Source organism: Elephas maximus, chromosome 7, assembly GCF_024166365.1.
Source record: "Elephas maximus indicus isolate mEleMax1 chromosome 7, mEleMax1 primary haplotype, whole genome shotgun sequence".
Classification (NCBI taxonomy): Eukaryota; Metazoa; Chordata; class Mammalia; order Proboscidea; family Elephantidae; genus Elephas; species Elephas maximus.
Window position 1 is genome coordinate 126,955,222 of NC_064825.1, and position 13,731 is coordinate 126,968,952.

The 13,731-nt window shown below is 55.6% G+C and overlaps 1 protein-coding gene across 2 annotated transcripts; it reads right to left on the reverse strand.

The window, feature by feature from the left end:
• Nucleotides 1–585: 585 nt before the first annotated feature.
• ZFTA (zinc finger translocation associated) lies at nt 586–5,899 on the reverse strand. 2 transcript variants are annotated; one of them, XM_049892280.1, is made up of 5 exons: nt 5,697–5,899; nt 3,095–3,589; nt 2,156–2,533; nt 1,362–1,916; nt 586–1,143 (listed from the first exon to the last, which is right to left on the reverse strand). In XM_049892280.1, exons 1-5 carry the CDS (start codon nt 5,833–5,835, stop codon nt 674–676), a joined length of 2,037 nt encoding a protein of 678 aa, XP_049748237.1. In that variant the 5' UTR covers nt 5,836–5,899; the 3' UTR covers nt 586–673. The 2 variants fall into 2 exon arrangements, with proteins under 2 accessions (XP_049748237.1, XP_049748238.1); XM_049892281.1 differs by having other exon boundaries at nt 1,362–1,913; nt 5,697–5,898.
• Between the last annotated feature and the right edge of the window lie 7,832 nt (nt 5,900–13,731).

Here is a 13,731-nt window from a genome sequence, read left to right on the forward strand (position 1 = left end):
AATATAACGCTAACTGCCGGGACCGCCAGTGCCCCGGGCTCGGACTGCCCACGACGCCCGACTCTGAGCTTGGGGGTAAAGGAGGCCATCGGAGCAGAGGAGCGAGGGGCGTAGCGGCGCCTCGGGAGGCGAGTGGGAACCCCGGGCACGTCGTCCTCAGCGCCCAGGACCGCGCCCGCCTCGCCCCGCCCTGCAGTCCCGGCCTCCCCGCTGCCGAGTCACCTACCAGGACAGGGCAGCCCAGCCTGCGGGCAATGCTGCAGGATCTTGGCCCGGCCAGGGAACGGGCGCCGCGGCCTTCTCGCACCGCCCCGCTCCCCCGCCCGGTCCTAATACTGACTGACGGCGGCCCCGCCCCGGCAGAGGGCTGGGGCTCGTCCTGCGGGTGCGGCCGAACGCGGGTGGGGCTGGCAGTGGCCGGTGCTAACACTTGCGGGCCAATTTGGCTTCTCAGAAACGTGGGGGCGCTGCCCAGGGAGGCCCAGGACCTCGGCCCGGAGAGGGCCGTGCGCTCCTGGCGGCGCAGCAGACTAGCTCAGGGCCGGCGACCCCACCCAACCTCCAGGCTGCCTGCGCTTTCCGCCCGGCCCGGCCAGCGGGCGCCGAGGGTCTCCTTGCCCGAGGACTGGCAGAGCACAGAGCGGGGCCGCCCCGTCCGGGCCCACCGAGTCCGCTACGCCCGGCACACGGCGCCCGGCTTGAGGTCCGCGCTGCTGTCGCGCGGCGCGGGGGCTGGCGGCCCGAAGCCTTCGTGGCCGTAGCAGCGTAGCGCCGCCTCTTCGTAGGCCTCCAGGATGGTCTGACGCTCCTCGGGCGTGAAGTCCATGGAGAAGGGGTGCACCTGCAGGATGTGCCGCTTGATGGTGCTCACCTTGAGCGTGGCCAGCGCGCCGCCACACACCATGCACACCAGGCCGCGCCGGCTGCCGTCGTAGTCCATCAGGTACTCGCCCCGCCAGCGCGGTTGGTAGTTCCGCCGCTGCTCTCGGCTGCGGGGAGGCGGCGGCGGCGGCGGGGGCGGCGGCGGCGGCGGCGGGGGCAGGGGCGGGAAGGCGAGCCCCCCGGGCTCCGCACCATCCTCTTCGTCCTCTTCTTCCTCGGCGGGCCGCTCCGACGGCTCCCCCGGGGAGAGCGGGACGTCGCCTGGGGAGGGACAAAGGGCTGGATTGGAGCCGGTGGGAGGGGGGACACAGGCCGGTCCCTGCGCCTCACCGCCATAGCCTCCCCTCTGACCTCCAGTCCCATTCCCCCGTCTCCCCTTCAACCTTCTGCTCTCACCACCCCCCTCTGCCCAAGCAAACCCCACCCTTGCTCTCTGCCTGGCGGTCCCCTCTCCACCTGCGCTGGCCTCCTCTGCTCACCCCACCACTCCTCCTCCTCTTGCTCCTCCTCCTCCTCCGCCCCTCCCTGCTCGTTGGCTGAGGCTGTGCTGGGGGCGGCCGGGCTCCGCGGGGACTCCGGGCAAGGCAGCCCCAGGGCCAGCAGGTGGGCGGCCTTCTCGCTCCACTCCTGCGCGATGAGGGCTTTGACCGGCCCGCTGAGGCGCGTGGAGCCCGGGTGGCGCTGCCGAATGTGCCGCTTGATGGTGCTCATCTTGAGCGACGCCAGCGCGCCGCCGCACACCATGCACACCAGGCCGCGCCGGCCGCCGTCGAACTCCATGAGGTACTCCAGCCGCCAGCGCTCCTGGTAGTGGCGGCGGTGGTCGCGGCCCCGCGGCTGCCGGCCCGGAACCCCCGCCCTCTGGCCCTCTTCCTGCTCCTCCTCCTCCTCTGCGGGCCCGGGACTCTCAGGGACCCAGGCAGCCTCTTCCTTTACGTCTGGGGGGCTGAGATCCCGAGAGGAGGGGGCTCTGGCAGCAGGGGCCGAGTCCTGGCTCTTTCTGGTCAGGTCCTGGGGGACGAGGTTGTCGTCTGCTGGGGAAGGGGTGACGGAGAGGGGCTCAGCCTGCTGGCTGGATTGCCCTTACCCATGCTGGGGGGGGTCCCTTGCTCCTCACCCCAGCCCCAAACTAGAGGCCCCAGTGTCTGTGCGTGCGTGCGAGGGGTTGACTTCCTGGCTCTCAGCCGGGAGTCCCTGGCACCTGGTTTTGGCCACAGACCCCCACTTTGCAGCCCTGATATGAGGGGGTCTCCGCTCTGACACGGCCTCGCACCTGGTGGGGGCTGGGTCAACTCAGGCAGCACCTCGGACTGACCACCCCAGGCCTGCAGCAGGGCGCTGCGCTGGGGGCCGCTGAGCCCCAGGGAGCTGGGGTGCACCTCCAGCACGTGGGCACGGATGTCGTCCAGGTGCAGGCTGGGCAGTGCCCGGCCACAGGCCATGCACACCAGCCGGTTCCCCCGCGGGTCATAGTCCATGAGACACTCAGCCCGGAACCAGTTCTGCAGGGACTCCTTCAGCCTCCGGTCCAGGCGCCGGGCCCCTAGCCCCCTGCTGCCCCCGGCCCTCCGGGAGGCCCGACGCCGAGCCCGGGGTGCCACTGGGCCCCCTCTCCGCTGGCGCCGGCCACCCCCACCAGCTGGGGCTTTGCCTGAAAGGTTGGAGGGAGGGAAGGAACTGAGATGCTGGCCCTTTCGGGCCCCACCACCACAGCCAGGTCCTCTTCGAGCCTCTCTCTCACTTGGCTCTCTGACTCTGCCCCTGAACCTCTGCCTTTTTCTTCCTCTTCCCTCAAGTCCTAAACTTCTCCATCTCCCCAAACCTTGCGCACAAACCCCAAGTCCCCCCTCCCCAGAACCAGCCTATATCCCCATCTCTGGACTAGACTGTCAGCCACACCTTCCCAACACCTCATGATCCCTCACTGACCCCAGTCTGGCCTCCCCACACCATCAGCCAATCTCCCCAACCTCTACTCCCCTCCATCCTTCTTCTAAAACCACAGAATGCCAAAGCTGTCAGGGACACTGGAGAGCCCCTCGCCCCACTGTCCCTCCCCCACTATTATACAGGGCAATAGTTAAGCAGGCCCCACCCAGAGGAGGAGCACAGTAACTTGCTCATGAAAATTGGCTAGTTGGCAGAGAATCCAGGGCTTTCCACTTGGCCCCTTCGGCTACCCAGGCCCCTGCCTCTCCATGCTCTTCGTTACCTGGGCCCTTGGGCTGACAAGCTGGGAGGCTGGCCCCCTCTTCCTCCTCTTCCTCTTCCTCCTCCTCCTCCTCCTCCGCCCCCTGGGCTCCAAGGCCATCGGCCTCTCCACAGGCCCCCAGCCCCAGGTGGGCATCCCAGCTGTTGCTGATGACTTCCTTCTCTCGGGGACTCCAGTGCAGCGAGTAGGGGTGCTTTTGGCGGATATGCCGCTTGATGGTGCTGAGCTTGAGGGTGGCCAGGGAGCTGCCGCACACCATGCACACCATGCCGTGCCGGGCAGGGTTGAAATCCATCAGGTACTCCAGCCTCCAGTGGTCATGGTAGTAGCGCCGGTGGTCACGGCCGGGGATGCGGCTCTTTCCAGGCCTTGAGGCCCGGGCCTCACAGTGGTCTGAGTATTTCCTGCCTGACGATGCTGGTCCCCTGGCCCTGGAGGACAGGGGGGCACTTCCCCAGGACCCCAAGGCACCCCCTTCCAGCTGCAGATCTTGCCCTGAAGAGGGGGAAAGGGAGACAATTTTTCAATCCCCAAATTCCTAGGAAAGAACCCAAGACTTTTATTTTGTAGCCTGAGAAAGGGGCTGCTCAAGGGCAGGAGAGGGATAAAGACAGCAATAAAAGAGGTGGGACAGGCAGAGAGTCACAACATTGGCCCTTTACAAAGACCTCGGCCCCTTTAAGAGAGAACCAAGAACAAAAGGATGCAGGGCACTGTGAGGGACTGGCTCGACTTTTTAAAAAATAAGGTGAGGGCCAAGGAGGCCGCAGGCTCTGTAAGGGGCCCTTTCTGGAAGACAGCTGTAGGGGTGAAGCCAGGAGAGCAGTATGCTGGGCGGTTACAGCCAGAGCAGGCAGTGGGGTGAGAGGAACAAAGGGGGCATCTGTCTGCATCCAAGGCTGCACTCAGGACCCACCTGCCTGGGGCCCCAGCCAGGAGGGCCCCACCCAAAAGTTGCCTCCCTTTTCCCAATAATGCCTCATATGCAGCCTCCTGAGAGTTCCATTTTGCAGGGCAGGCGCTAAGCATTGTCAGTTCACCCATATATAGATGACCATGGGAGGGTCCCCATGACAAAGCTGTCAATATTTCCAGGTAAAAGTCTATTAGACCTTGTGTTCCCTGACGTCTGGGAGAGCCAACGACCCTGGAAGGGGACAGCAGGAAGGCCACCAGAGTGGCTGCTGAAGATACTGCGGCAGGGAGTGGCCACCACCCCACTGGAGCCCATTAAGTCTTCCTGGGGATTTATTTTTTGCTCTTGGCAGAGAGCTGGCCACCGCCCAGCAATCAGAAGGGCTGGGCAAGGCCCACTAACCCAGTCTTGCTTCCCTTTGCCAGACAGAGACCAACCCCCAGCAGCCCCTCACCCCCCTAAGGTTAGGACCCTATTTTATTTTTAAAATGGTGTCCTGGCTACATAGACTAAATGGGCAAGTTCTGGGCATTCTCCCAGTGGAGAATCCTAGAGTCAGGGAGACAAAAGACAAGATCAGAGAAGGCTCCTGTCACTTTTTTTTTTCTTTTTAAAGTAAATTCATAGAAAAAGCACTGGCTTCAGAGTTAGAGACCTGGGTTCGGGGGCTGGTTTCACTGGTAACTTGCTCTGTGACCCTTGGTAGGTCACGTCTGCTCTCCGGGCCTCAGCGTCTTTGTCTGCAAAGGCACGGGCGCTAGATGGTCTCTAAGCATCCTTCCAGCGCTGGATCCCTGCTAGTCTAAGGTGGCCTGGCCCTTTAAGAGCCGAATAAAGGGGAGGAGCTGAGATTCTTTAAAAACAAAAGGGGACAGGGAGTTTCTGCCCCCGGAGGGGAGGGGAGCGCGGAGATTCTCCCTGGCCTGCACAGAACCTTCACCGGTCTGAAGGCAGTGAAATGAGACAACAGTCCTGTGACAGCGAACGAGGAGGACTGGCTGCGCTAACACACTGGGCAAAAAAAAAAAAAATTCTGATCAGGGAAGAGATAACGGCAGAAGGGAGTCTGTCTTTGTGGGCGAGTCCAACCCTTTAAAAACTGCCCGTCGTGGAGGAAGGTGGTGGCGGACCCCCAGGCCCAAAAAAAAAAAAAAAAGAAACCTGTGCTTTTTCACCAGAGAACGTGGGGAGAAAGAAAAAGGCCACAAGACCAGGGGGCAACCCGATTTAAAGCAGCGGAGTTGCGAGCTCAGCTCCTCTGGGGGAAAGCCCCCGAGGGGGACCCGTGGCCTGCGCAGACTTCTAAGAGACAGCCAGATTAGAGAGATCACCTGGGTGTCTGAAAGAGGAACCGGCGGGGCCCAAGTCCAGCAGCCTAGAACACGCGCCCCACTGCGCTTGGCCCGGCCCTCTGGGGCCCCTCTGGCCTGGCCCCCAAGGCGGGGCGCCGGGGGGCCCTTTAAGGGGGAGGGGATCACCCGAGCCCCGCGGCCGCCCCGGGAGCTGGGCGAGGGGCTCCCCGCTGGCCCTGCAGCCGCTATCCGCGCCCGCCAGGTGGCGCCCCCAGCCGCCCTGCCCGCGTCCCCCGCTTTGTTCGGCGGCGGAGAGGGGCCCGGAGCCCAGAGCCGCAGCCCTCCCCTCCCCCACGCCGGGGCCCCCGCCAGGGCCGCCGGCCCCAGCTCTTACCGCTGTCTTCCTCCTCGGGCTCCGCGCCGCCGCCCGACCCGGCGGGTGGCAGCCGTCGGCCCCGTGCCGAGGCCGCTGTTGGCCCGGGGCCGCCCCTGCCGCCGCCGCTCCGGCTCCGGTGGTCCCCGCCAGGCTCCATGCGCTGCGCTGCGGAGCGGGGCCCCGGGGCGGCGGGGCGCGGGGCCGCGGGGCCGGCGGCGGCCCGGGCGGGGCAGTCGGTGCGCGGGGCCCCGGGGCGCGGGGCGCATGCACGGGCGGCCGGCCGCACGGACGGCTGGCTGCTCGCTCGGCGGCGCGGGCTGGACCGGGGTGGGGATTCCTGTCTGGGGCCCCTGGGGCTCCTTTAAGGGCTCCTGGGTAAATTTAAAGGGGCCGCGCGCTATTTCCTCCTGCCAGCTTGCGGGGGGCTCGGAGGGAGAGGCAGGAGGCGCCGAGCCCGGCCGAGGCTCCGCAGTCCGCGCCCGCCGCGGCCTCCAGAAGCGCGGACCTCACCCCCCTTGCGGGTCCGCACCCCTGCCCCCGGGCCTCCAGTCCCGGTTCCCGCAGGGTCGCCGAGGTGCCTAGGGGCGCCCGTGTCCACAGCGACGCGTTTCAACCAAGGCTCAGCGCGCAGCCACCGCCCCCTCGGGGCATCTCAGCGCCCAGCTCCCCGCACCGCCCTGGCAGGGAAGCGCCTGGTGCGGAGCCGGGGAGGCCGGGTCCCTGCCACTGCGCCCTCCTTCCGCGCGAGCTCGGCCCGGGCCCCGGAGCGGACGCGACTGGCAGGGGCCCCAGCTGGCTGCGCCCCGCCGAGAGGGTGGAGCCGCGGGGGCGGCCGCGCCCCCTCCCGCGGGAGCCGCCCGGCAGCGCGGGGAGCTCGGCTTCTCCATTGGAGGGTCGGACGGGCGAGGCTCCCGGAGCCGGCCGGGGGCGGGGGCCTCGGCCGCCGGGACTCGGGGGGGAGAGGGGGCTGCGCTGGGGCCCGACGCTGCGAGGCGAGGTGGCCCCGGGCTGGAAGCCTGGAGGTTGGGCGTGCGCGGCTGTGACTCAGGCTCCTGCCCCCGCAGGCCAGTGGGTGCCAGACGAAGCCCTTGACGCAACCCCAGACCCCCGCTTGGCCCGAGGCAGCGAAAAACGCTGGCCTCGGCGGGGTGTTGGGCACCTGGGGACGCGCGCTGCCACGGCCTGGAAGCGCCTGGGCGGACCCTGACTGTGAATCCCGCGGCGCCCCGGGGACCCCAGCTCCGGGGAAGCGGAGAGGAAGGGAGCCCACGCGGCAGCCGGGGGTGCGGAACGGCTGGAGGAGCAGGTGCTGGCTGTGCCTGCGGTTGGTCGCCCACAACAAAGGCAATTCCTGGAGATCCAAATTACAGGGTGCGGGAGGCCATGCAGGGTCCTGTTATCTAGGGGTGGGGTTTATTCTCTTCACTGGCGTAGCAAAGGGTTAACGAAGTCGCGGTGGATAGATTGGTTCACATAACACCTACTGTGTGCCAGCCACGGGTGCTGGCACTGGGCATACGGCAGTGAACAAAACAGACAAGACCGATGCTGATTGTTTTTGTGACTTAGCGGGCACCCACGGCTTTTAAAAAGGAAACAATTCCAGCTGTTTGGGAGCCATGGGAAATATTAAATTACTTGCAATACAAGAAGCCTGTCCTCGAAGTGTTTATGAGGAGGGGACAGGAACTAAGCTTTCTTAAGTGTATGTCACCTTGGGAGATGTTTTCCCACCTCCTCCTGGGTCCTCATGGTGACCTGCAGGAGATGTCATCTTGGGTAAACTGAGTCTCTGCCTCACAGCTGTGCTCTCTCGGCTGTTGGCCTTACACTCAGGGAGAAGGTGCAGTTCTTTCACCCACCTTGAGGTCCCTGGGGCCACAGTTGGTGGTGCTGATGGGGTGCTGGGTGGGGCGTATAACAAGAACCAGGAGATGGGTGTTTCATTCACTCATTATGTCCTTAACCTGTGCCAGGACCAGGGCTACAAAGGGAAAATAAGATGCAGACTTGGCCTGGCCCTCAAATGCTTTTAAGTATGGTTAAAAAAGCAAGGCTAAAAGAGCTCAGTAACCTTCAGTGAAATAAACCTATTCCTTGCCCTGAGATAATCTTTAAACCTTAAACCAAAAATATCCCTTGAAGTCTTCTTAAAACCAAGCAGTAGTTTAGCTTAAGTAGTGAAAAATGTCTGCCTAGAGCATTACACTCTCTTAAGAACTATCTATATGGGATCAAATTGACAACAGCAACTAGAAAGATGAGATAGGAACCTTGGGGAGCAGTGAGTTTATGTTAGTGAGGGACGAACAACTCAGAAAGGGAGGGTGAAAATGGTCGCACAACTTGAAGAATGTAATCAAAGTCACTGAATTGTGCACGTAGAAACGGTTGAATTGGCATATGTTTTGCTGTGTATATTCTCAGCAAAAACAACAAAATAAAATATTAAAAATAATAAAGCACTTTGCACTAAAAAAGAACAAAAAGAAGCCAGTTCCTCTAGGGTTGAGGGGCCTGTTACTTTAGTTGAGTTTCTAATTACAAAGGTAACCCAAGCACCAGGCCCGCCTCTGTGGGACAATTCGGTATAGTCCTTCCAGTACTTTTTCTGTACGTGTATGAGTGTTGTAAGCTCTGTTGAATTGGCTCCTGACTCAGGGCAATCCCGTGCCCGTGATCCGTTGCAGGTGGGATCTTTCATAGGATTTTCATTGGCTGATTTTCAGAAGTAGATCGTCAAGCCTTTCTTTCTAGTCTGTCTTAACCTAGAAACTGCTAAAACCTGTTCAGCATCATAGCAACAACACAAAGCCTCCGCTGACAAATGGGTAGTGGCTGTGCGTGAGGCACACTGAGCAGTAAAGAAACCCAGGTCTCCCGCATGGGGAGTTAAGAATTGGACCAGTGAACCACCAATGCCCTCACATGTGTGTAAATGCCAAAAACAAAACCCGTTGCCATCAAGTCGATTTCAACTCATAACAACCCTATAGGACAAAGTAGAACTGCCCCATAGAGTTCCCAAGGAGCGCCTGGTAGATTCGAACTGCCTACCTTTTGGTCAACAGCTATAGCACTTAACCACTACGCCACCAGGGTTTCCATGTATATAAATATAAATAGGATACATTTATTAGTTATCCAAAGAGAGGCATCAGAGTCACCTGAATCTATTTTTAACAATCTCTGACCCTCCCCTACTGTCCCACAGCCAGCTTAGCCTCAGGAATGCCCCCAAGCTCCACAATTCCAAAGCTTTCATCACTTGATCCTCTCACAGTAAGCAACTCTATGAACCAAGAGCTTCAGATGAAGAAGTGGAGGCTCACAGAGTCAAATGTCTCACCCAAGGCCGTACATTCATTCATTTACTCAGGAAGCATTTGCTGAGCCCGGCCTGAGCGCCAGGGGCTGAGCTGGGCATGAAGGGGTTACAAATGACATAACACAGCTCCTGCCTTCACCTGCAGCCCCATTCCACTGGTGAAAGGGGGAAATGGTTGTAGTCAGGGCTGAATTATGACTTTCCTGGACACTTGTGGTGTAGTGGTTAAAACCTACAGCTGCTAACCAAAAGGTGAGCAGTTCAGATCCACCAGGCACTCCTTGGAAACCGTTTGGGGAAGCTCTGCTCTGGCCTATGGGGTTGCCATGAGTCGGAACCAACTGGACGGCAATGGGTTTTTGGTTTTTCATTGGGCCTCAGCACTTCTGCCATAGTGGGCAACTTTCTGTATTAAAAAATATAGAGAGAGATTATATAATTTAATGTATTTTTGTAGGCCCTACACATTTCTTTGTTTTTCCTTATTGGGGGGAAAAAATTAACATGCTTTCTTTGATCCTTAAAGTTTTCTTTTCTCCCCCTTCTGATTTTAAAATAAATTGAACCATTCTCATGAGCCCCTAAAAGTGTGGTGTGCTCTAGGCACCGTGCCTCTTGTGTCCACTGGTAAGTTGCCCCTGATGGCAATACAGGGTGATTTGTGACAAGGAAGAGGAAAGCCAGAGGAAGGGCCACCCAACCTAGGAAGGCTTCCTAGGGTAAGTATCGCTCAGACCAAGTCTTGAAAGACCAGGACAAGTTGCCAGGAGAAAGGGAGAGAGAGTTTTCCCAGCAGGGACCAGGGAAGCGCCAGGTGAGGGAGGGTTACAGATAGGAGAGGTAGAGGAGGAAATGGAAATTAGCAGGGGCAAGAGTCCTGGGTGCCCCTCAGAGTCTGCGTTTGTTCTGGGGGCACAGTACCCGGCAACGGTTTGCAGAGCGCTCTGGAGGCAGCCCTGAGAACACGAAGGAGGGAGAGAGATGAGAGAAAGACAGTGGACCCTATGAGAACAGTCCACACCCATACAGAGAGCCTATATAAAAGCAGCAGCGACAGCAGGGCCAATGGAGAGGTGGCAAAAAATTTGAGGAGGGCCAGGGCACATCATGGTGCAATAGCGCCTCACAAGGGTGGCGGTGGAGGGGGCAACCAAGCACCCGGACATCTGCAGGGAGGAAAGGCTACCTCCTTTCACCAAGGAGCTCTTTGTTAGTGAAGCTCTGTACCTGAAAGCTGCTTCTCCCCAGAGTACGACTGCCCAATAGGGTTTCAAAGGCTGTAATCTTTATGGAAGCAGACTGCTGCATCTTCCTCCCATGCAATGGCTGGTAGGTTCAAATTATGGACCTTTGAGTTAGCAATCAAGCTTTTAACCACTGTGCCACCAGGGCTCCTTCTTCTGCTCATATAGGGCCCACTTTCCCGACTCTTTAGCCCACAGGGAGCCCTTTAAACTAATTTCTAGCTGGGAGTTCTTGGGTTGTGCAAACAGTTAAGTTTGGCTGCTAACCAAAAAGTTGGAGGTTCAAGTCCACCCAAAGGCACTTCAGAAGAAAGGCCTGGTGATCCCCTTCCAAAAAATCAGCCGCTGAAAACCCTACGGAGTACTGATGTGCTTCGACACACATGGGGTCACCATGAATTGGAATTGACTCAACAGCAACTTTTTTTAAAAATGTACCAGAGGCACCTATAAGACATGGCTCTTACCCTCACAAAGTTACAAAAAAAAAAAAAAAAAAAATTTTTTTTTCAGAGTCCTACCAAAAAAAAAAGACATAATCCAATTGAAATATGGTCAAATCCAATTGAAATATGGTCAAAGGCTAGGAATTGGCAATTCACCATCCAGGAAATGCAAGTGATAAGTAAACACATGAAGAAAAGCTCAACTTGACTACCATTTGGGGAACTTCAGGATACACAAGATGTCACTGGTCACCCATTTGACTGGCAGATTTATAAGTTTGATTCTCTCAGGAATGAGGAAGGTGTCGGGGGAGGGGCACACAGGTTGTTTTTGTTAGGTGCCCTCCTGTCATTTCCGACTCACAGCAACCCGTATATACAGCAGAATGAAACCCTTCTGGTCCTGCACCATCCTCACAATCATTGTTATGCTTGAGCCCAATGTTGCAGCCACTGTGTCAATCCAACTCCTTGAGGGTCTTCCTCTTTTCTGCTGACTCTCTACTTTACATGCACGAAGTCCTTCTCCAGGGACTGGTCCCTCCTGATAACATGTCCAAAGTACAAGAGATGAAGTCTCACCATCCTTGCTTCTAAGGGGCATTCTGGCTTTGCTTCTTCCAACACAGATTAGTTCATTCTTCTGGTGGTGCATGGTATATTCAATATTCCTTACCAACACCATAATTCAAAGGCAGCAATTCTACTTTGGTCTTTTTTATTCTTTGTCCACTTCAGTGTGCATATGAGACAATTGAAAAACCATGGCTTGGGTCAGGTGTACCTTATTACCCAAAGTGACACCTTTGCTTACACTTGAAAGAAGTCTTTGTGGCAGATTTGCCTGATACAATATATTGTTTCATTTCTTGACAGCTGTTTCCATGGGCATTGATTGTGGATCCAAGTGAAATGAAATTGTTAACTTCAATCTTTTCTCCGTTTACCATGATGTTGCTTATTGGTCCAGTTGTGAGGATTTTTGTTTTCTTTCTGTCGAGGTGTAATCCATACTGAAGGCTTTAGTTGTTGATCTTCATCAGTAAGTGCTTCAAGTCCTCTTCATTTTCAGCAAGCAAGTTTGTGTCATCTGCATAACGCAAGTTGTTAGTGAGTCTTCCTCCAACCCTGATGCAGCTTTCTCCTTCATATAGTCCAGCTTCTCGGATTTATTTGCTCAGCATACAGATTGGATAAGTATGGTGAAAGGATACACCCATGACGCACAGCTTTCCTGATTTTAAACCACACAGTAGTATCCCCTTGTTCTACTTGAACAACTGCCTCTTGGTCTAAGTACAGGTTCCTCATGAGCACAGTTAAGTGTTCTAGAATTCCCGTTCTTTGCTATGTTATCCATAATTTGTTATGATGCACGTAGCTGAATGCTTTTGCAGCGTCAATAAAACACAGGTAAACATCTTTCAGCCATGATCCATCTGACATCGGCAAAGATATCCCTTGTTCCACATCCTCTTCTGAATCCGGCGTGCATTTCTGGCAGTTCCCTGTGGATGTACTGCTGCAGCCTCTTTCGAATGATCTTCAGCAAAATTTTACTTGTGTGTGATATTAATGATATTTTTTGACAATTTCTGCATTCTGTTGGACCACCTTTCTTTATAAAGGGTACCAATATGGATCTCTTCCAGCCAGTTGGCCAGGTAGCTAGCTGTCTTCCAAATTTCTTGTCATAGATGAGTGAGCACTTCCATTGCTGCGTCCGCTTGTTGAAACACCTCAACTGGTATTTCGTCAATTCCTGCAGTCTTGTTTTTTGTCGGTGCCTTCGGTGCAACTTGGACCTTTTCCTTCAGTACCATTGGCTCTTGGTCATATGCTACCTTAAGAAATGGTTGAACATCAACCAATTCTTTTTGGTATAGTGATTCTGTGTATTCCTTCCATCTTCTTTTGATGCTTCCTGCGTCGTTCAGCATTTTCCCCATAGAATCCTTCACTACTGCAACTCAAGGCTTGAGTTTTTCTTCACTTCTTTCAGCTTGAGAAATGCTGAGCATGTTCTTCCCTTTTGGTTTTTTATCTCCAGGTGTTTGCACATTTCATTATAATACTTGACTTTGTCTTCTTGAGCTGCGCTTTGAAATTTCCTGTTCAGCTCTTTTTACTTCATCTTTTTTTCCTTTGCTTTAGCTACTCGACATAGAAGAGCAAGTTTCAGAGACTCTTCTGACAACCATTTTGATCTTTTCTTTCCTTCATCTCTTTTTAATAACCTCTTGCTTTCTTCATGTATGATATCCTTGATGTCATTCCACAACTCGTCTGGTCTTCGGTCATTAGTGTTCACCTCATCAAACCTATTCTTGAGATGGTCTCTAAATTCAGGTGGGATATACTTAGAGTCGTACTTTGGCTCTAATGGACTTGTTCTAATTTTCTTCATTTTCAACATGAACTTGCATATGAGCAATTGATGATCTTTTCACAGTTGGCCCCTGGCCTTATCCTGACTGATGATATTGAACTTTTCATCATCTCTTTGCACCAGTGTAGTCAATTTGATTCCCGTGTGTTCCATCTGGTGAGGTTCACATGTATATTCCCTGTTCATGTTGTTGAACAAAGGTATTTGTAATGAAGAAGTCATTGGTCTTGCAAAATTCTATCATGCCATCTCTAGCGTCATTTCTATCACCAAAGCAGTATTTCCCAACTATAGAGCCTTCTTCTTTCCAACTTGCACATTCTTTATTGCATGTTTGATTAATTTCAGACTGCAGAAGTTGGTAAAAATCTTCAATTCATCTTTGACCTTAGTGGTTGGTGTATAAATATGAATAATAGTCATATTAACTGGTCTTTCTTGTAGTCATATGGATATTATCCTATCACAGACAGCATTGTAGCTCAGGATAGATCCTGAAATGCTCTTTTTGTTGATGAATGCGACGCCATTCTTCTTCAATTTGTCATTCCCGATATAGTAGACGTATGATTGATTCAAAATGTCCAATACCAGTCCATTTCAGCTCACTAATGCCTATGACTTCGATGTCTATGTTTATCCATTT

What these genes read in the sequence shown, in the direction of transcription:
- ZFTA (XM_049892280.1), bottom strand. Translation starts at nt 5,835, where the DNA reads ATGGAGCCTGGCGGGGACCACCGGAGCCGGAGCGGCGGCGGCAGGGGC. An exon ending in GCCCGAGGAGGAAGACAGCG is followed by an intron (nt 3,590 to 5,696) that starts GTAAGAGCTGGG and finishes CCCCCTCTTCAG; the next exon opens with GGCAAGATCTGCAGCTGGAA. An exon ending in GTTGACCCAGCCCCCACCAG is followed by an intron (nt 1,917 to 2,155) that starts GTGCGAGGCCGT and finishes CCCCTTCCCCAG; the next exon opens with CAGACGACAACCTCGTCCCC.